Here is a 20,572-nt window from a genome sequence, read left to right as displayed (position 1 = left end):
CTTAAAACTTAAGAGAGAGAGGGAGGCTTCACACCCTACTAGCCGCCATTTTTGTATGAATGACCAACACGATTATTATAGATTGAACTGTCTCTCCCAAAAGAAGACATGGTGAGGTCCTAACCCCCTACTTCACAGTGTGGCCTTACGTGGAACAGCGTGTTGCAGATGGAGTTGTTGGAGATGAAGTCCTACCAGAGTACGGTGGGCCCTAACCCAACAGGGCCGATGTTCTTATAAGAAGATGGCCATGTTGAGAGAATGCCCTTTGGTGATGGAGGCAGAGACTGAAATGATGTTGTGGCAAGCCAAAGAGCACCGCCGGTTGGGGGCCAACCACCAGATGTCATAGTGAAGCAAGGAAGGATGTCCCCCCAAGTTTCAGAGGGAGCACTGTCCTACCAGCGCCTTGACATCAGACATCTGGCTCCAGAACTGTGAAATGATAAACTTCCATTGTTTTGAGCCACCCAGCTTGTAGTACCTTGTTTTAAAAGTTCTAGAAACCAACTGTGATCATCAACACAATTGCCTCGTCTAAATCCTGGGATTTTTTTTTTTTCCACCCAATCCGGATGCTCCCTCTGCACTGCACACTCCCCTTCCTCCCTGCGTCTCCCACAAGCGTACAAGGAGCAGGTAACCCAGGACTGCATCTGTGGATGGACAGATTTCTCTTTCAGACTGCAGGAGCCGTCTGGCACTCACCCATGCACAGTCCACACAGGAGAGAAGGGCTCCTACAAGAACCAGCCATCCTTTTTGGCTGGATGAATAACAGAAGGTTTTGAAACCTAAATGCCATCCATGAGCATGCAGCGCGGTCCTTCTTAGTTGAGACAGCACGTCGGGAGGGGAGAAGGTACTTGAGTGCTGGCGCACAAGTCTGCTGTACGGGTTGGACGTGCCTCATTATTTCCAAGGCGCATTTAGGTCCAGTCCAGCGACGACTTGTCTTATCTTCCCTTGTCCTTCTCCTTCCAGGTCTCCTACCACTCAACCTCACAAAGCCTCCAGATGTGGGAGATGGGAGGAGCGGAGCATTTCTGCCCCCTAAACCAGAGTTCAAATGCATTAATGTGAGGAGCCCCAGAAAAGGCTTGCTTGCCTGTATCTTCTGTGTGATTAACTGAAAACCCAGCCAGGCCCTGAGTTGCATAAAGAGGGTCCTATATCTCCCTCTCCATCAGTGATGGAACGTGGGCCGGCTCTGCATGTTTGGGACATCCGGTCCCTTACCTGGGCATGCAAGGAGGACCTGAGTTCAGATTGGCTGTGCTGCTGAAGTGGCTACATGACCCTGACCTGGGAGTTAACGTTTTGCTCTTAGTTCAGGGGTAACGGGTGGGCTGGAAGGGGTTGTTACAGCTGCTTTCTCAGGCCCCTGGAATTACAAACGTACAGAAGGTTCATGAAGCCACATGAAAATGTCAAACTCTGCCCGCACATCTGAGAACATCGGCTGTGTGGTACCACTTTCCTTGGGCAGGATGACGTCAGTAGTCAATATAGGGGGGAAGAGGGGTTTAAAGTTTGTTGTAGCTGGCATTACTCGTCAACATCCGCCCCCTCCGTCCCTTCGGTTTTGCTGTTACAGCTGTCACAGGCTCGGAAAGGGACAACTTCATTCCTCAGACCCAGCTCTGGGCAAGCAGGAAAGTGGCAGCTCTCAGCTTACTTCGTGCTCAGGAACCGGGGACCTCCTTTTAGCTGGGGAGCCCCTATGCTTGCCGCCCGGCTGGTTTAGTAGAGAGGAAAGAGCCCCGAATGCAGGCTCAGCCTTTCTGGAGAGTTCTTTGAGGCCTTAAGCCCTTCCAGCACCAAGACTGGTCACTCCGCCTCCAAGTTCCCTATGCCTTTGGATCTTTCACTCTGTTAGTGGTAATTCACCAAACTACATTTTCTTATCCTTTTCTCTACCTCTCCAGCTCCGTCTCCTCCCTTGTCACTCTGCAGCTAGTACTGAAACTCACAAGTGCCTCCCCTGTGTCAGGCCCTGTGCTGGGTGTATCAGCAGGGGATGTAGTGACCAGAACTGCCTATAAGATGGGCACTGGGACCCCTTTGGCTGATGACAAGGGTGGGTTTGGAGAGGTTAACCCAGGTCCCAGAGATCAATAGAGGAGAGGAGCCTCAGTTCCTCCATGGGTTATCCTACACCAAAGCCCACCCGAGCCTTGTCACTGCCTCATGGACTCTTACGTCATCAGCCCTTGAACCCTCGGTAGAGATAAAGGAAAACCTCAAAGCAGGTGCAACTCACAAGCAGAAAGTAATTACCTGGTATTTCCTCAATTTAATTACACATGATCTATGCTGCTTATGTGACATGTGTCCATACATAATCATAATTTCTTTTTCACGTCTTATTCACTATTGTATGTGGGAGATCTGTCATTTGTCAGCTGCATGGGTCTCCCCGGGGATGGCAGGAGATGTCTCCTTCCATGCTGCATTAGTCAGGGCACTACAGAGAGACAGAACCAATAGAATATAAATATCGTATGTAAATATAACACCAATCAAGAGGTTTGTCATAAGGAATTGGCTCACACAGTTGTGGAGGCTGGCAAATCCATAATCTGAGTCATGAATGGCCCAGTTGGAGACGGAAGGCCAGAAAGTGCTGCAGAGCCAGGAGCAGCCAGGGTTCGAGTTCAGAGGCAGTCAGGCAGGAGAGAATGCTCTCTTACTGGGGCGAGGTCAGCCTTCTCTTCCACAAAAGCCTTCAGCTAATGGGGTGAGGCTGACCTGCGTTACAGAGGGCGATTTGTTGACTCTGTTCACTGATTCAAGTGTAAATCTCAACCAGAAAACACTCCCACAGAGACACCCGGAATAACACGGGAAGGAATGTGTGGGCATCTCGTGCCCACGGTGCATGCCGACTCCAGTATGGGAATGACCATGGCCTGCAGGGTTGTGGTGAGGACACGGGCAGGGGTGAATGACCGAGGTCTACCTGGACCCCAGGGGAAACGGGGCAGAGGACCGAGAGTTCCCATCTGCGTCTCGCCTTTGTGTCACAAAATCTCATGGAAGAGGGTCTGAAAACTTCCTGTGGAAAAAGTTATGGGAAACTACATAATTCATAGGGGACAGTAGCTGGTAGGAATTAAGTTCCCTACTCCATTTTTTTTTTTTTTACCTGACATGATTGTTAATTTCTAGCACACTGTCTCTTTCTGAGAGTGCTCACTTTAATGGTGAAGAAGTTTGATGTCAAATTACCCATATCGATCTAGGAGGATAAAAAAATACTATTCATATGCCTCTGTTCTTTCTTTTCTATTTGTTAGAGCTTGGAGGTAAAGTAAGGAGTCTGTTAATTTGAAAGAATCTTCTGTTAGTGAGCTCTCAAAATAGGGATGATTTTGTTTGGTTTGGGTGCGATCTGGGCCTGCGGGTGGATCTGAAAGGCGTGTGTTCGGCTGGCGTGGAAGGACATGCACTGGAGGGTCTCGAGTTGTCGATACACAAATTCTAAGTCCTGTATGTATGTTGTTTGTGTTGCTTTTGTCTGTCTGTCTCTCTGTTTGTTCTCCAATAGACCAGGCATTTGGAAAGACCTGAAGACCATGGGCTCAGTGTCTCTCTTTATATTCTTCGTCACACTGCTCGTTCTGGGTAGACAGGTAAGACATCGCTTGTTCACGTAACTTCCTCTCACGTGCTGTGTTAGTCATACTTGGTTTATACGTGGACTCACATCAGTTCTAAAAAAAGAGTCCGCCAGTGATAATCATGATAATACTTCGCTGCTGGGCTTTGTAGCTACTTTCATGCAAATACGTCAGAATAATTGTCTCACTTAGGAGAAACGTGGGTGGACATGCATAGATACAGACAAAAGGGAAAGGGTCTCTCATTGCTTCCACAAGAGGCAAACTTGGCGAACGGTAGAGATGTGAGCCCATTTCCCGCTACATCTCAAAAGAACGTGGTGGGTTTTGTAAGCTGACAAGACTGTTCACTCAGTAGCTGACCCTCTTTGGAAAAATACCCCTACACTGGGGTTTTGTTTGCATTTCAGAAAGGGTGGCCTGTTTCTTTTTCTTAGAAAGGGGTATGAGTATCTTTGCTATCACTTGCAATCACTTCTAAATTATAGTCCTCTGTTCAAAAATCGTCTTTTGTGCTGTGATGGGAACTGTCCCTCCTTGGGCTCCCACCCTGCTTCTGGTCTCCTAGGAGAGGGCGTCCGTGCAGGGTTTTCAAGGACAGTCTTCCTCTCGCTGCACACAAGGGCGATTGCCCAGAGAACAAAGACTCATTGCACGCCATGCACTCTGCCTTCACCGGAGTTTGCTTGGAATTCTTGGATGGATGGTGTGACGCAGAAAAGGGATTTATATAGAAATAACCAAGTAAATGCAAAGCCACTTAAATTATACAGATGTCCCCAAACAGCTGAACAGTAGGAAGTTAATCGCACAGGGAGAGCAGAGGCCGGATCGGTGGCTGCCAGTCCAGCAGCCTGGAAACACTGTCCCCTCTCCTCATGCCTTCCTGGGAGCTCCAGTCTCCCTGGAGCTGAGCTGTGGTCCTGCAGCTGAGTTCTAGAACACCCCGTCTCCTCCCCAGCCCACCCTGCCTCCATCCCTGGCATGTGCTTATAGTCGTGACCCTCTGCATGTTTCGGGTAACCCACTAAACCATGCCTGCGCTTTTTTCCTGGTTCGTCGATTCTCCCGAGACCTGGCTTTCTCCACTATTGACCTGCTTTCTGCTCTCATTCTTGGAGAAAAGGCATGTCCACTCTCAGGAAACCCTATTAGAAGTGAAAGATGGGAAAGGAATGGGCTTCCTTGCAGAATATCACCGGCGTGGTCACTCCTCCGGAAACAGGCCGCCCCTCTGCGGGGTCTCCTGCTTCTCCATTTCATCCCAGGGACATTTGGTCCTTCATTTTCTCCTCCCAGAGTGATCATCCAAGGTTGCTTCACGACGGTACCTTTTAAGAACCTAAAAATCAAACCTAATTCTCCCCCACTCTTTTATTGGTCACTGCGATGACAAGCACCCAGTACCGCTATGTACGTGGCTGTATTGCTGCCTGCAGTGGCTGCCCGAGATCCATTACTCTCTGGCGTGAGCTAACCCAAAGGGTTCAAGATCATGGGGGGACATAATTTAACACAATAGCTCTGACCCCAGTCTTATAAGGAGTCTTTTCTTGTTATGTCACCAGTGTTGACCACAGATCATATAGACACCCAGGGGCCTGAAAAGTCCCCGCTCCCTCCAGGGGCGATGGTGTTAATGATTGTTCTCGGATAGCTGGCATCGGGATGTGCCGGGGTGAGCCAGGACGAAGGTCCCAAGTCTTCTGGGCTCACAGGAACGTCCAAGTTTTTGTGATCTGGATCAGAAGGGCTCTGCGTGCCCTTCTGAAAACACAAGTAGGTCACAAATGTCCGATATCTAAAATAAGGCTTTTAAGTTTCATCAATAGGCATGGACTCGGGATTTCCCAGGTGTGTGGTTTGTTTTTTTTTTTTTTAGAACAACAGTATGGACATTTTGCAACTTATTTTTGTTGTCATTTGCCGTCATGACCCCCCTGCCCCATGACCATCTTTTTTGAAATTATGGTGATGTTTTTGCTTTCTGAGCAAATTAGCATGCTAAATATTGTTCTGGGTATCTGAGATACCTTAATAAAACCATAACACACCCCTTGGAAAAGAGCTGGGGTTCTACTCTCGGTATTGAAATACAGTCTGCGATAAAAATGCCCGCCTGAATTCAGGGGTCTCTTTTGAGAAACGAAGATTCTCTGTATTTCTCCTGAGTTTAAATGACCACACACTACATTGAGAGTCTGCATTCTACAAGTCCTACAAGATATGGATCCGGGCAGGTGGCCGTCTGGCGGCCTCAGTTGGGCTGAGTTTCCCGTGTGCAAGGTTTCAGAGCCTAGGAAGGCATTGAATCATACACTGCCTGCCGCCCCCTACCCTGCCTGGGACCACCTCTTCTGTCCACACAGAAAGATCTAAACCCTCCAGTTCCTCGGCTTGTGTTCAGAACTAGACAAAGCAAGAACTGCCCTTGAGGCTGTGTCCGGTGTGAAAGACAGCAGTGAGGTCCCCAGAAACAGCCCGGTGCTTCTTCCAGGCTCTTCCTGTTCTCTCTCGTCTTCGCCAGCACAAATGAAGAGCAAACTCCACGTCTCTGTGTGGTATCTGGGCCCTGGGAACTGTCACATAGCCCCAGACTCTGGTTGGTGGGCAAGGATGTGGGGACACAGCATCACAAGGCAGGACTGCTGTTTTAGTTGAAGGGACATGCAGTGTCTTGGAGGCAGTGGCTTCCCGTGGCCCCCACGGCACCCTCCGTCTGACCTGCCCCGGGTGTCTGTGTCTGAGCCCCCTCTCCTTTCTCATGTAAGGATACAGTCATTGCACTGTGAATCCACCAGCCATCCCGTGTGATCTCCTTAATTACACCTTCAGAGTCTGTTTCCAGAGAAGGTCACAGTCCCAGATTCTGGAGAGGAGGACTTGGAACTGTCTTTCTGGGGGACACCATTGAATTGGGATAGAAACATCTGTCTTCCATTGGGGGTTCTCCATGAGTTTCTAATGGGCTTGTCCTTCAAGGAGCGGGTCCTCTAGCAGATGCCCTGGGGAGGCGGGAGGTAAGCACCTGCCAGAATGTTGCTTTCAGTCCAGGGGAGCTTGTCCCAAGGTGTCTCTGTTCCTTTCATAAGAGACTTGCCAGATCTGCCCGTGATGCCGTCTCGGTCACTGGGGAGGCCTGAGCCACCCCTTAGTAAGGCTCCTGGAAACCCCATGTGGTCCCCTGCGCTGGGCCTGCTGCCTGCCCTGCCCGCTCCTGGGTTCCTCCCCGGGTCACTTTGTCTGATCCCGAGTGTGCGTCTGGGTCTTCTCGATGCTACCATCAGGGATTGTCAAGTCATCTCAGTTTAGAACCAGACACACCACTGGGTCATCCCCCAAAACCCAAATAATCTATTCTCCAAGCAACAGGCTTTTTCCAGGAAGTGCAGGGCAGGATTTCTGTAAGTGCAGAATGTGGAAGGTTTGGCATTCATGTAAAAATTTAATACAAACAAACATTAAAAATATCTCATTTGTAGTCTTAGAAAAAAAAAAGGGCTCTACGAAGTAAAAATAAATTCCACACAGAGGAGGAGGAATCATTTTTGAGCATATCATAACCTAAATGATGAATGATCATTGTTCTTTCAGGTTTCCAAATGTGAATTTTGTAGTTGCCGTCTGTGCATGGGCAGCTCTGTGTGTGTGGTTTGTACCACACAAATAGAACTAATCAAACCCCCAGCACTGATTTCTTCTTCGCTTTTTTTTTTTTTTTTTTTTTTTTTTTTTTTTTTGGTCAGGAAGTTATCGTTTGGCTGGAATGTGCCCCGGTCTCACAGGAAGATTCTTTTAGGGCTGTTTCACCATATAAAATTATTTACATCATAGCAGACGTAACACGATGCCAAAACCAAAGAAACCCTTTCCCAGGAAGCAGACCAAAAAACAACATTAAATTTCACTACATGATAAAGCATGAACACGTATATTTTTACTAGCAGGCATCAACTTAATGAAATGATCCCCAAACGAACTTTTGTGTAAATACAATGTCATTCTCTCAGCACAATGCCATTGTAAATGAAAAAAGACGGAATTCTCAGTGAAATAATCTCAGAATTTGGTGGTGGGGAGAACTGATTTTCAAGGAGTGAAGGCAAAGGGCCACAAAGGAGCACCCTCATTTTTTAAATGCAAATTAGCCCACAGTGCGCTCTCTCTGGGCTAATGTAGTTCCCATTTTTCATTCATTCATTGTTTATATCCCATTATGCCTCTTCTCCAAAGATAACGCAAGCCAGCTTTTTATTAACAGAACTCTGCAAGAAGCCTCCCGTGTCACCGACATCCCTGCCCTCCCCCACCCCCGTCCCATCCTGTCCCCAAGGCTGGTTCTTTCCCAAACTTGCTGTTTTGCCAGTGCAGGTGGGGGTTGGCGGGGACACACTTGGGGGCAGCCGCAGGCTTTGCAGGGAGGGAGACTGTTCGGGGGGTTCTTTTTTCAGTTTTGTTTCATTCTTTTTGTTTTCTCTTTAAAACCTCCGCTCTCTGGCAGGACAAGATGCCCTATCGTTTCTTTACCTCTGTGTCCTCTTGTAACAGAGTGAATATTACTGTAGGTTAGACTTCTTATGGAAGAACAAGTTCAAAAAAGAGCGGGAGGAGATAGAAACCATGGAGAACCTGAACCGCGTGCTGCTGGAGAACGTGCTGCCCGCGCACGTGGCGGAGCATTTCCTGGCCCGGAGCCTGAAGAACGAGGTGGGACGCCACGGGGCGGTGGGCTGGGGCAGGGCGAGCCGCTTCTGGCCGGGACCTGGAGGCCGGTGGCCCTTCGGACACCTGCGTGCTGCGGATGTCCGCTCGTGGCCTCAACGGGTCTGTTTTGAGACGATGCTGACAGGTTTATAGGGACGACAGCAGGGACTAGTGAATTACACTCACCTCCGAACGTGGATTCATTATTCCCGGTTTTTCTCGGGGTGCGGCGGGAGGCTCTGGGGTTCCCAGCAAGTCACAAAGTGGCCGCTCCGTGGTGTGAGGGCCGCCTCCCTAACCGGCATAATTCCAGCAAGCGTCCGCGGCTCACAGCTTCCCGGAGAGCCTCTAGAGAGCCTTAGAATTTCAAAGGCAGGACGTAGAATTGAGGCGCTATCTGCACAAGGGCAGGTCCAAGACTTGGGTCTGCTCCCTCAAATGGGTAGAAGCAGCGATTTCTGGGAGCATCCGAGGGAAGGGATCCTTAACTAGAATCGGAAAGACCAGGGTGTCGTCACGTCGAAACGGCTGACGACATCAGTTGTCACATCTCTTTCACGTTCCTGACTGACAAGAGTCAGCAGGTGGATGGATGGGGGAAAACTCATGTTTGAGCACCACTGTGTGCGAAGGCCTGCCTTTGGCGCCGTGGAGGGTTCAGAGGTGAGGTGCAGTCCGTGTTTGGGGGAGGCTCTTGGTTGGGATCAGGAGCAGGCGAGGGGTCTGGGAGCCCGCAGATGCGGGAACTTGCTCATGGAGAAGCCGCGCCTCCAGGATGCTGGGGTACAAAGCAGTGTCAAGCGAGAAGGCTCGGACCAGTAGTTTCCTGGAGTGTGTTTAAAGTTAACGTTGGCTAGAAAGTGCCCAGCGGTGAGTAGGTGCTGAAGGTCGTCACCGTCGTCCTCCTGGAAGCCTGCCAGCCATGGCGAGCCTGTCAGGGTCCCACCGCAGGTTTCCCTGGCCATGGACCACTCACTCGTCCATTTCTCCCGCTGCTCTTTGCAGGCGGTCGGTCATCCGGCACCTGTCGGCCTGCTGCTGGCAGATAATGACATCCCTGCTTCTGTTAGAAGGAGCCGCCTGCTTTTAGTAGCAACGTAGAGCATGTATGTCCGTCTGCCTTGCTCTCAGTTCAGCTCATAAATTCAGCGTGTGCTGAATGTCGCCCCTGCCCTGTGGCCAGGCTGGTGCTGGGCCTGGACACGGATGGATGAGACAGAGGCGGCCCCATTGGAGGGGACAGCAAGCAGACCGGCATGAATGTTTAAGTCTGGAAAGGCCACCACTATGAGGAAGCGGCTTCTGAAACTGAAAAGAAAGTTCTAGAAACTGGCTGGGGGGATGGAGGTGGGGAGGGAGAGAGTGAGAATATTCTGGCTGCAGGAGGCTATCTCTCCGGGTGGGCATTTCGGGAACTCTTCAGGGACGGAGTAGGAATCATGTCATTACACCAGCCCTATGCCATGTTTCCGTCTTTGTCAGATAAGGAAAGTGGGTTCCTTGGGGGGCCTCATGCATGGCCCCTTCACTCCTGTGTGTACTTGGAGCCTGTCTCGGGCCCCAAGGAATCCCCAGCTCGCTGGTGGCTCCCGAGGACAGCTGGTCCCCAACAGCAGGAGCCAGAGCCTGGACCCAGGCCGCCCTGTTGGGAAGGAGGCACGCGCTCTCTTTCGGAACCTTCCAGACTCACTGCCACAGGCCGCTCCAAGCCCCGGAGCCGCAGACCCACGGCAGGGGTCTTTGGTTTTCGCTCCAGGTGCCGCGATCCCCACACGTCATTGCTGTGTTTGCCCTGGCTGCCCAGTTTGCTCAGGACAATAGCACGACACACGCGAAATCTTACGCTGGGAGCTTCGGGCCAGCGAGACGGTCCCTGACACGCTGGCGTCGTGCTGCGCGGCTGTGGACGGCAAGGGGCTCTGTCCGGGGGCAGAGGACACACGATTGTCCTTGGTTGTGACTTCCCGTACCGCACCGCCAGGTTTTGTCGGTTAGGTTAAATGTCGGGGTGGGGGGGCGACTACCCAAGCTGCGGCAGTAAGTCTAAAGGATTAAAAGCTTCCAGGGACCCCCGTCGGGCCCTGCAGGTCAGGAGGGTCCGCCCCGTCTGCTCAAAGGCAGCGCAGTGGCCAGGGGGGCTTGTGCTCTGTGACTGCCGAAGACCAACGGTGCAGCAGATTCTTCCGGCGATGAGCCTCCTGGGGAACATCCTGAATGCAAAACAGAGCTCGCTGCACAGGCGAACAAGAGAGAGAATTGCTACCCCTCCACACCCCCCCCAACAGTCCTGAGCACCCCCACTGGGAGTCTCCTTGCGGGGGATCATGTTTTTCAGGGTTTTCCCCCCAGGACTCTGAGGTTACTGTAAAGAGACTCATTTGAGGGCATAAACCATAGCAAACTCCTGCCTCGTCCTTCTGACTTCCTGACAGGTTGGCTGCCCGCCTTCTTCTGTCCGCATCGGACCTTTTGTCCTCTCATGACCGTCCCCGGACAGAAGAAACCATTCCCCACCCCAGCGATGGGGAATCCTGGCCTCAGAGCCCCAGGCCGGCCAGGCTGCTGTCGCTTGGCCTTCGGCAGCCAAGTGATTATGGATGATGGCGTGTGTGCGGTTTGACGGTGCGGATCCCCTCTAGGCCATCTGGTGTCAGGGCCGAGTAGATGCCCCTGTGTGAGCGCTCGCTCTCCCTAAGGCTTCCTGAGGGAGAGGTCGGGCGGTTGTGGAATGGTGCGGTCCCTGGAGAGGGATCTTTTCCACCGGATTCTAGACCAGGCATGGCAGAGAGCCACCAACAGGGACCGTGGGAGAGCCCTGCACCCAGGAGCAAGGCTGCTCAAAGGGAATAGATGCCTGGCCCGCCTGCCACCCGTGCCAGCTTTCCTCCTCGGGCTGGGCCCTGCTTCGTGGCTGAGAGCACAGGCCTGGTCCCAGCCCTGGCACTTCCGAGCTGTGAGAGCCAGGCCTCCTTCCTCTCAGAGTCCAGGACTGATTTTTAAAGCAGTAATTCATGCAAAGCTCTTGGAGTGGTGCCTGGCATGCAGTCCACACTCAATTTTAGTTATCTTGCAAGTAAATATCCCCAGATTTATGCAAAATTTAAGAATCACTGCCCACTGGAATTTATTAATAGTTTCAAGGAAGTCTTCTTCCCCGGCCGTTACATGGCCCAAGGAGGATGGAGAGCAAACCCCGATGCAGTCTCTTTGCCCTCCATTCTGATTCCCCCAGCTCCTCCTCTGGGGGTTGGGCTGAGCTCCCACGCCTGCTGAAGGCAGAGACCCAGGGCTTTCCTTTTACAGCTTTGGGGGCGGAGGTGGTGGGGAGGGAGACAGGAGCATGCCTTTCAGTTCACCATAAGCATTAATTACCAAGGCTCGGTTTTCTGGAACATTCCTTGGGAACATGACATATGACCTTGGCCAGGACCAATGTTGGCAAAGAGCCTTCCAGCTCTTTCTGATTCTCCAGCCCACCACATGGATGTTCAGAGGAAATTTCCCTTCAGAAGTCAAGAATGGTTTAATCATAATAACAATCCCCGAAAGTTTTTATTTCGATGAAAACCTGTTCCCTCCGCCTGTGCTCCCCGCGTGTGGGCAGAGGACGGCTTGTGTCTGCAGGCACCTCTTCTTTCCTGCGGGGTATTTTTTTGCTTAGCGCTTCTGCACGTCTCCCTGTCCCTCGGCTTCCCAGGGTCTTGGCCAGGTCCGGGCAATAGGCCATCCAGGCTCGGGGAGAGAGCCCTGTATGCCGGGCCCCGAGCCCTTGAACTGCCCTGGGGTCGCAGGAATGTTGCGAAAGGCCTCTTGAGCGGACATCAAAGCTAGCTTTCATCACTCATTGAAAAGACTATGTTTTGTCACTGAGTGGACCCTTTGCCAAGTCTCCGGCTGGTAAGGAGGCTTGCGATTCTGAACCAGGCAGCCCCTGTGGGAGAGCGGAGGCCTGATCAGAACAGGACCCAGATGTCCCTGCAGGGACTCACCAGGTGCGTCCTTCCCCACCATGGGCCCACACCGCCATTGCGTCCAGCCAGACCCCCTAACCATGTTCCTTGTAAAGTCAGGCTAGAATGCCACCCGGCTGACTGGAGGGGCCTTTGTGCTAATTACTTGACACCCCGAATAAATTAAGGCGTTAGGTGACAGGTGGGGACCCAGGTGCTACATGGTTAGCACATAGGTCAACTGGGAACGGGGGTATGTGGGGGATGGGAGGTCCTCCTGGCCACGGAATGAATCAGGAGGAGAGAGCGCTGATGTGGGAGTTCGGAAACCGAGTGCTCGTGTCAGTTGTGAACACTTTCTAGACTTCCAAGCAGCCATGTCCATGCCTGGGCCTACACAGCCCCAATCAGGCTTTGTTCTCATGTTCTCTCTACCAGCGCGCTCTCTCCAGCTAGACCTGAGCTCCTTAGGGCAGGGCTGATGTTGCTCATCTGTGGGTCTGAACACGTGGCGTGAAGCCCGGCATGCAGCCGGCCCCCGGGGGAGGATGTGAGTGAGCAGGCACGCGTGCACACGCACACACACAGGCCGGATGCTAACGTGAGTTTCTGTCTGTGACCCACAGCGGGAGCTCCCGTGTTCCAGAGAAGGCACTGAGCCCTGTGCTCATTTACAAACGCCCTTCCTGAACGCTGGTTGCATGGCTCTCAGCCCTTCCCTCGCAGGAAGCATCGGAACGGGCAGGAGGCTTGGGGGGGGGGGGGGGCGGGGGGGCGCTGCTGGACAGGATGTAGTGAGAGGTCAGCCCCCCGGGGATCTTCCCTTCACCTCCAGCCTGGTGGCGTGGGCCAGAACCTGCCATGTGTACCCCGTGCTGGGACCACTGAGTGGTATCCTGGGAAAACACCTACCTCTGGGGGACACAGGTGACAGGCAGGTCCCAGACAAGTGGAAAGTGCAGAGGGCGGGGACTGATCAAAGTGTCTGGGCCAAGAGAGCGGGGACTGTGGGTGGGGACGTGACTGCCAGGGCTTGGGAGGGCAAAGGAGGCTGCACGTGGCTCGGGGACCGAGCAAGAGAAAGACAGTTGGCATAGGGTCCTCTGAGATGCTGTTCTGCAGAGCCACCTGGAGGGGTGAACAGGCCCCAGCAGAGAAGCCGTGAGAGCAGGAGAGCCTGGGGCAGAGAGTGGTCCCAAGCAGGAGGGAGTGTGTCGTCCACAGCAAGGGAACCTCGGGCGGGATGCTGAGTGATGGAGGAAGCGGCGGGGAGTCCCCAAATGTGGCAATGTCGGCCAGGCGGGAGTGCCCCAGAGCGTGATGGAGTCGATGGAGTGCTTTCCCGCTCCGTCGGACACGTCGGTCTCTCCGCGGCCTGCGCCCAGGAGGTCTGCAAGGCCTGGCTAAGCACGCTGGGGAGGGTCGAAGTCGACACGTAAGAGAGAATGTAGTAGCCAGTGGGGCCCCTTGCCCCCAGGATCCCCCCGCTGCAGCAGGCTCGTGCCGCTGAAGGAGAGCCTTGCGTGCAGTCGGGTTCCGAGTTGTGACCTCTCGTTGGGCGGGGCACTTTAACTCTTACCAGGGGGACTTGAATCACCCAAGAGTGACAGGGAGAGTCACAGAATTGTCCCAAGTCTTCGTCCAGGCTCGGGTAGGAGGAGAACAGGCGTCACTCACTCAGTAATTATTTCTTAATTACTTGAGCTTGTTGGGCAGAGTGGTTCTATGTGAGCGAGGGTTGAAATGACGCCTAAGCGCATTTCTCTCCAGAGCTCGGTGGTGCCTCTTGGCAGCATGTGCCCGACCAGCATCACACATTCTAGACCCTGAATTCCACAATCTCCTCAAAGGCTACCCACTTGCCCTGCCTCCATGCCCAGATCCTCTGGAAATACGAGGCAAACACAGGCCATCAACCAATCAGCTCGTGGTCCTCTCTGGCTCCAAGCCCAACCCAAAGACCTGAGGGGACCTCTCATGAGTGTAGGGTATGGTTCTAAGCTCTGCACATGTCACTGGCTCCAGAGAATTTATGAAGCTTCCCATCGGTGAAGTTTCCCTGGTTCTCAAGAAGAGTCCTTGAGCCTTGAATTGGGTGGGGATCATGGGGCCAGAGACCCATGTGCATCCTTGGTGTTTCCCCAAAGGTTCCCAGTGCCTGCTCTGTAGAGAGAGTGGCTGAGAGGTTTGCAGCCCAAGCCCCCAGCAGCACTCACCACCTGCAGAGTGCCTGAGCAGGGCCCTAGAGTGTAGTCCTGGCCCCGAGGCCAGCAGGAGCCTTGCTGTGTTGCCGCACTCCCCTGACCTTCCATTTCCTCCTTCAGTCTGTGGTTCGTAATCCAGGCTGCACAGCAGAAAAACCCATGGACCTTTTCCAAAGCATACACATCGTTGGTCAGGGGGAGACCCCTTGGTGACTCTCCCATGCATTCCTATTTGAGGACAGCGGAATAAGGTAACACACGAGACTCCCTCCGACAGATAAACCTTGTTTTATCAGACTCCAAAGCAGTGCGGCCGAAATGCACCCTCCCCCACACTGCCACGTTCAGTGTTGTGTTTCCTTGTCTCCCATTTCCCCCTGCCCGTCAAGACCTCGGGGGGAAGGAGAAAAGGTCACACGATCCACACGTGGTGGGAGGCCCGTGCTGCCCCTGAATCAGCCGCACGCTCTGTGGTCATCAGGACATGTGGGTTCACGTGTAAAGTGTAGCGTCTGTAAGGGTCAAGTGTGCATCAGACTTGGTAACTGTGACCTTGGGCAAGTAATGTAACCGCCCTCGAACTCAGTCTCCCCTTCTGTATGTTGAGAATAATAGCACAGCCTCGTAGGACGGTAGCCAGGGGCAAGTTAATTAAGCCTGTGGAGTGTTCAAGCGGCAGGTGCTGGGTCCGTGCTGACCATTCCCGGCCTTCCTCTTGTCATCATTGGTCCCCAGATTCTGCTCTGGCCAGTGTCAGCAGACAGTGGGGAACACGCAGGGGACAGAAAACACTCTTTGTCTTGCAGATGCACTCCTTGTCCTGAGGAGTAGGGAGGTCAGTGAAATGCGTATTTCTTTGATAAAACGCATTTTTAACTAGAACAGGCTTCTAGGGGGTTCTCTCTCCCCAGTACCCTGACTCCTCGGCTTCATCAGCATCACTAGAATCTAAGCTCACCTGTCACACGGCCCCCCCCTTGCCTTCCCAGGGGATGAATGCTCACAAAAGAACTTCTCAAAGTACCGGTCGGCAACGTGAGCCAACTCAACAATGTTGAGAGCCGAGTAGAAAAGAAAAACCTTGATTCCATTGTCCATGTCTTTTGTGAAGATTAGCAGGAGCAGAAGGCATTACAGGGCGGCTGGCCCTGAGAACAGGGAGCCAACGTAAGTCTAGCTTTTTCAGGAAGTCATTGTGACCTTCATGGGTCACCATCGTCCTGATGCGTTTGTTAAGAGACCTCAGTGGGGGAAGAACGGTTCTTCTGAGAGGCTCTTCTGAGAGCCCTTTACAGGGCTGTTGAAGCTGCGGTCTCCCCGGGTGCCGCAGAGAGCAGAGCTCACCATAACAGCCAGGTGGAGTCCATTCCCTCCCGCTGCCAGGCACACAGGAAGTCCTGGCCACCTGCATTCTTTCTCCACTTTGAGGTCAGTCATCTTGTTTAACAGAACGCTCCTCATGGTCCCTGGTGGAGGGGGTATTTCCCATGCTGCCCTGCGCCCACTGTGGCACCTGGCCTTCCTGCCCGTGTCATGTCACCTGTGGGCCCTGATGAGCCAGCACCAGTGGGAGGGCAGCTCACCGAGGATCAGCCCTGTGCCTACCTAACAACCCTCCCTTTCTGAACATGTCACTGAACTTGAAGGTTGTATGTTGAAAACATTATGGAAACACCTTAAAATTGTATTGACAAGACATTGTAATTTTATTCGTGTCTATGGATAAAGAACTATGAACCTCTTTCTATTTAAAAACAAAGGGCTATGTTGAATAAACAGTGTTGGTGTTTGATTCTGTATGAGTAAGGAACCTGGGGAGTTTCACTGGATCTTTCTGGTGTCATTGAGAAGGACCTTGATGGGTTCCATCTGCTCCTTTCAGGAGACACTAAAGAATAAAACGTATAAAGACCTCAGTGCAAAGGGTGTAGGTATCGCAAGTCATTTTAGGCCAATAGAGTAGTTTCGGAGATCATTTTGTTCACGTTCAGTTGCTTAAAGGATACTCTTATTACTAAGTCAGAAGTCTGTGACCTCTTGTCACGGTCTGAGTGGGGATGGCAGAAGGGATTCTACTGGAAGGACTCCTCCGATGAACTGATGTAGCAGTGGAAACAGAGGACTTGGAACCTGCCTCCTGCTCCTTAGAACACTTCACCGGGCACCAACGGCCGGGGTCTGGAATGTGCTCGGGGCTGGTGTGGGGGAGGTGGAGTGGGACACTGGGCGATTTCTTCACCAGTTCTAACATAGAGAAACGCTTGCCTCAAGAGTGTGTTTGTTGAAAACGTTTCCTAGTGCTCAGCTCCTCCTTTTCTCCTGGGCAGGACTTGTACCACCAGTCCTATGACTGTGTCTGCGTCATGTTTGCCTCTATCCCGGATTTCAAGGAATTCTACACAGAATCGGATGTGAACAAGGAGGGCTTGGAATGCCTCCGGCTCCTGAACGAGATCATCGCCGACTTTGATGATGTACGTACTGGAGAATTACCCTTGACGGGTAGGGGTAGCCCCCGTCCCACACTGTGGCATTCTTGTGGCCATTGCAGTTGAAGTTAGTCCAGTCTTGGGGCATATCTTGAAATATGTCTTTGGGTGTAATTTGTGGTGGCTGGCTAAAGATGAAAGCCTTTTTCTCACTTATGGTCCTTGACTAATTTTGGAGAGAGAGAGATGGGGATTTTGTGAGATTGTATGATCCCCGGGTACAAGTACCAAAATCAATATCAATAAAATGTCTTTCCAGTGTGCTCATGAATTTTCTCAAAAGGCTTGAGCTCCAAGGAAAATGCTTGCTTATCTCTTGATATAAAAAGAGATAATGAATGTGTTTATCATAGTAGATTATTGGCATGTCTATCTCAGCATACTCCAAGGTCACATATCAACTTGAATTGTGTAGGGATGACGTGCTTTATTACTGAAAAAGCAGTCTGTATGAGGGATAATATATCTTAGAAGGGACAAAGTATATGCTTCAGAATTTGAAATAGGTGTCATTTTTCAATTTCCAGTATTTTGCCTACATAGAGAATAATGTGCATTGTTTTCTGGTAAGAACAAACACGCTTGTGGTTTTAAGGATGTTGCTACATCATTCTTACAGATATCAAGCAAAATATAGCAAAATTGACGTACGTGAACATGGGTTCATCAGGATCCATGGAACTTTGAAATCTAGTGATGAAATCACTGATGTGATATGATGGTTTCGGGCCAACCTTCTAAATGTCTTGTGTGACCTGTACTTTTCTCTGTACCCACCTATGTGACCATGAGGTTGACTCAAGACTTATGGTGAAGTCATGGCAAGTAGAGATTCCCACTGGTATGCCCAAAAGCCAGACTGCCAGCAAAGGGTCAAGATGTTCCCAGTCCTCAGTTGGTCCCATTGTCCTCCTGAGCAGAGACAGACAGCATCTTTCAGAGTTTCCTTCCCTTCCTCTCTCTACCCCTTCTCTTTCCTACAGCTTCTGCTCCTATTTTTACCTATTCTCCAACCCACCACAAGTCCTAATGTACTTGGATGGGGAGGAGGCCAGTAGGAAGCTGGTAACTGATATGAGAAACTCGGACAAGAAATATTCAGGTCAGAGCTAATGAGGGGAGACATTCCAGATCATTCTTCCCCTTACATCTAGAGCTCAGGGGGAAAAGCCAGTTCTCAGCATTATAATTGGTCATAAATCACCCTCCCCATGCACAGAAGACCTCCCCCACTGAATCATGTTTGTGCTAAGCCTTTCAAACCCAGCGTTGGGAAATTTATTTGAGGCCATGCACCGTAATTTATCCTAGTTTCTTCCCTAGCAGATTTTAAAAGCTAATTCATGTTAATTGGAAGTAAACCATTGTACTGCATTTCCATCCAAGGACACTGTCTTTATGGAGCATAGAAAGTATTCTTTCTCAACCAAGCCCAAGGTCAAAGTGTGAGTAAGCAGTGGTTGAAATAAGTTGTATTTCCAAAACCGTGAACTGGAGTTTGAGACTGTCTTTAGAAAGTGCACCCAGTTAAACCCCTGAATGCTTGTCATTGCTCCCAGCTGCTGTCCAAGCCGAAATTCAGCGGAGTTGAAAAGATCAAGACCATCGGCAGCACATACATGGCAGCGACGGGTCTGAGCGCCGTGCCCAGCCAGGAGCACGCCCAGGTACAGACATGTCGGCCCCCCAGCAGCACATAGAGCCTCACTCCACCCATAGACCCCCCCGGGGCCCAGATGGCCACGCGCTGACTCAGAAACCGTACTGTGTGTACAACCTAAACCTCAGTGATGAAGACCTAATGAGAAAAAGAGATTCCAGAGACTTCTCAGGGTCTGTTCACAGAATTCCTTTCTCTGGTCAGCAGGGGTAGGAAAAAACAACCCGTCTGGCAGCTGCTTGATACCAGATAAATATACAACAAAGTGTCGAAGATTAGAGCTGTTTATTTTAGGATGACTCATTAAAGATGGCTCCTGGTCTTTTGATCAAAACCGATGTGGTCCAAAACCACGCTGACCACTGAGAAATTTGGTGAGAAGGTGGTTTGGTGGTTTGGGCAAAACTGAGTTATCTTCATTCAGTTAACTATAGTTTTGAGGGGGTTTTCTGTTACGTTGTGTTTTGTTTCTGTGTGTGTGTGTGTGTGTGTGTGTGTGTGTATATGCTGTGTAGCTTGTGGTTCAGTAAACCAGACCCCCCTCCCTTTTAGGACAGTGGGGTCCCTGATGGCTCCAGGACAGGTTTGCTGTGGAGACAGAGGTGGTGGGTGCAACTCAGGGGAGCAGAACTTAGCAGCGCACAGCTTGTTGGAGGCAGGCCGAGTCCTCCCAAGAAAAGAAGGGCTGAGCCCATCTGCTCTGCTCCCTCCCCCCCACCCCCCTCCCACGGACTGGATGGGGCCAGAGAGGGACAGAGAAACAGCAGCGTGCTGAACAGAGCTCTCTTGGCTCCTTTTCCTCAATATTCATGGGCAGAGGCTGGAACGTGAACCGTCTGACTGACTGGCAATGCTCACAGTTTCCCAACTTATTCCATTTGCTCTTCTCCTTCGGTGTTTTCTTCCAGATTATTATTTAATAGGTAGGCATTGCTTTAGTAATAAGGAAAAGTAAAATTTAAAAAGTAAAATATAAAAAATAATATAAAATATAAATAACATAAAATATAAAATAACATTAATATATATTATATATAATAATACAATATAATATATAAACTAATATTAAAAAGTTAAAAAGTAAAATAAATGAGCAAGAAATGAAACCTTAGAAGACTCTTACCTGGGGTTCTGAGTGGCGCCTTCCCAAGCCATCTTGGTGTTAGAGGCAAACGGAGAAATGTATAGCCCCACAGACGTGGGGTTGTGTATTGTTAATGATTAGATTTTTATTGACAGGACACTACAGTATTGGAAAATTATAAGACAGAGGTATGAAAATGTATAACTTTTTTAAATTATTTATTTATTTGAGAGGGAGAGAGCACAAGCAGGCAGAGCAGCAGGCAGAGGAGAAGCTGAGCAGAGAGCCCTGCACGGGGCTCGATCCCAGGACCCTGGGATCATGATCTGAGCCAAAGGCAGACGCTGAACTGACTGAGCCACTCAGGCGCCCAGACATTATCTTAAGTTCCTTTGAATTACCTTAATTATACCAAAAACAGAACTGATGATCATTTTATTTTCCTGGCTTTAATGGAAGCAAACTTATACTTTTTGAGCACCTTTGATGTTATGGGAAAAGTTAAGCATTAAAAGAATAATATGAAATCTTACCTCCAGGAAGGGACCTTCTCCTCTTGCCTGAGGCTGTGCGGTGTTGGGCCCTTGCTGCGTTGGTCAGCGAGGGCCTCCGTAAGAGACCACCACGGGCGGAGGGGCTCAAAGAGCAGGCGTGGCCTGCCTCGTGGTTCTGGAGGCTGTAAGTCCAGCATATAGTGATCCTGCAGGATGGGGGCTGGCGAACTCCCTCTTCCTGCTGGTGGACGGCCCCCTTCTGACTGTGTCCTCACAGGGCAGAGAGAGAGAGAAAGAGATCTTGGGGAGAGGGTTTTAAGGCTTCAAGATAGGAATTTTGGCAGGAAACAATCCGTCCCACATA

General features: G+C 51.0%; 1 protein-coding gene across 2 annotated transcripts in view; it reads left to right on the top strand.

Moving 5' to 3' along the window:
* Nucleotides 1-20,572, top strand: part of ADCY2 (adenylate cyclase 2) — a 407,413-nt gene that overhangs the window by 367,415 nt on the left and 19,426 nt on the right. For both annotated transcript variants that reach the window (XM_046000686.1, XM_046000685.1), the window contains exons 19-22: nucleotides 3,551-3,635; nucleotides 8,172-8,330; nucleotides 16,809-16,955; nucleotides 18,530-18,637. In XM_046000686.1, coding sequence (XP_045856642.1) covers nucleotides 3,551-3,635; nucleotides 8,172-8,330; nucleotides 16,809-16,955; nucleotides 18,530-18,637 — 499 coding nt within the window. The remainder of the gene's footprint in view (nucleotides 1-3,550; nucleotides 3,636-8,171; nucleotides 8,331-16,808; nucleotides 16,956-18,529; nucleotides 18,638-20,572) is intronic.

The sequence above is a fragment of the Meles meles genome, chromosome 3 (genome assembly GCF_922984935.1).
Source record: "Meles meles chromosome 3, mMelMel3.1 paternal haplotype, whole genome shotgun sequence".
Taxonomy (NCBI): domain Eukaryota; kingdom Metazoa; phylum Chordata; class Mammalia; order Carnivora; family Mustelidae; genus Meles; species Meles meles.
This window is presented reverse-complemented; position numbering and strand designations above follow the sequence as displayed.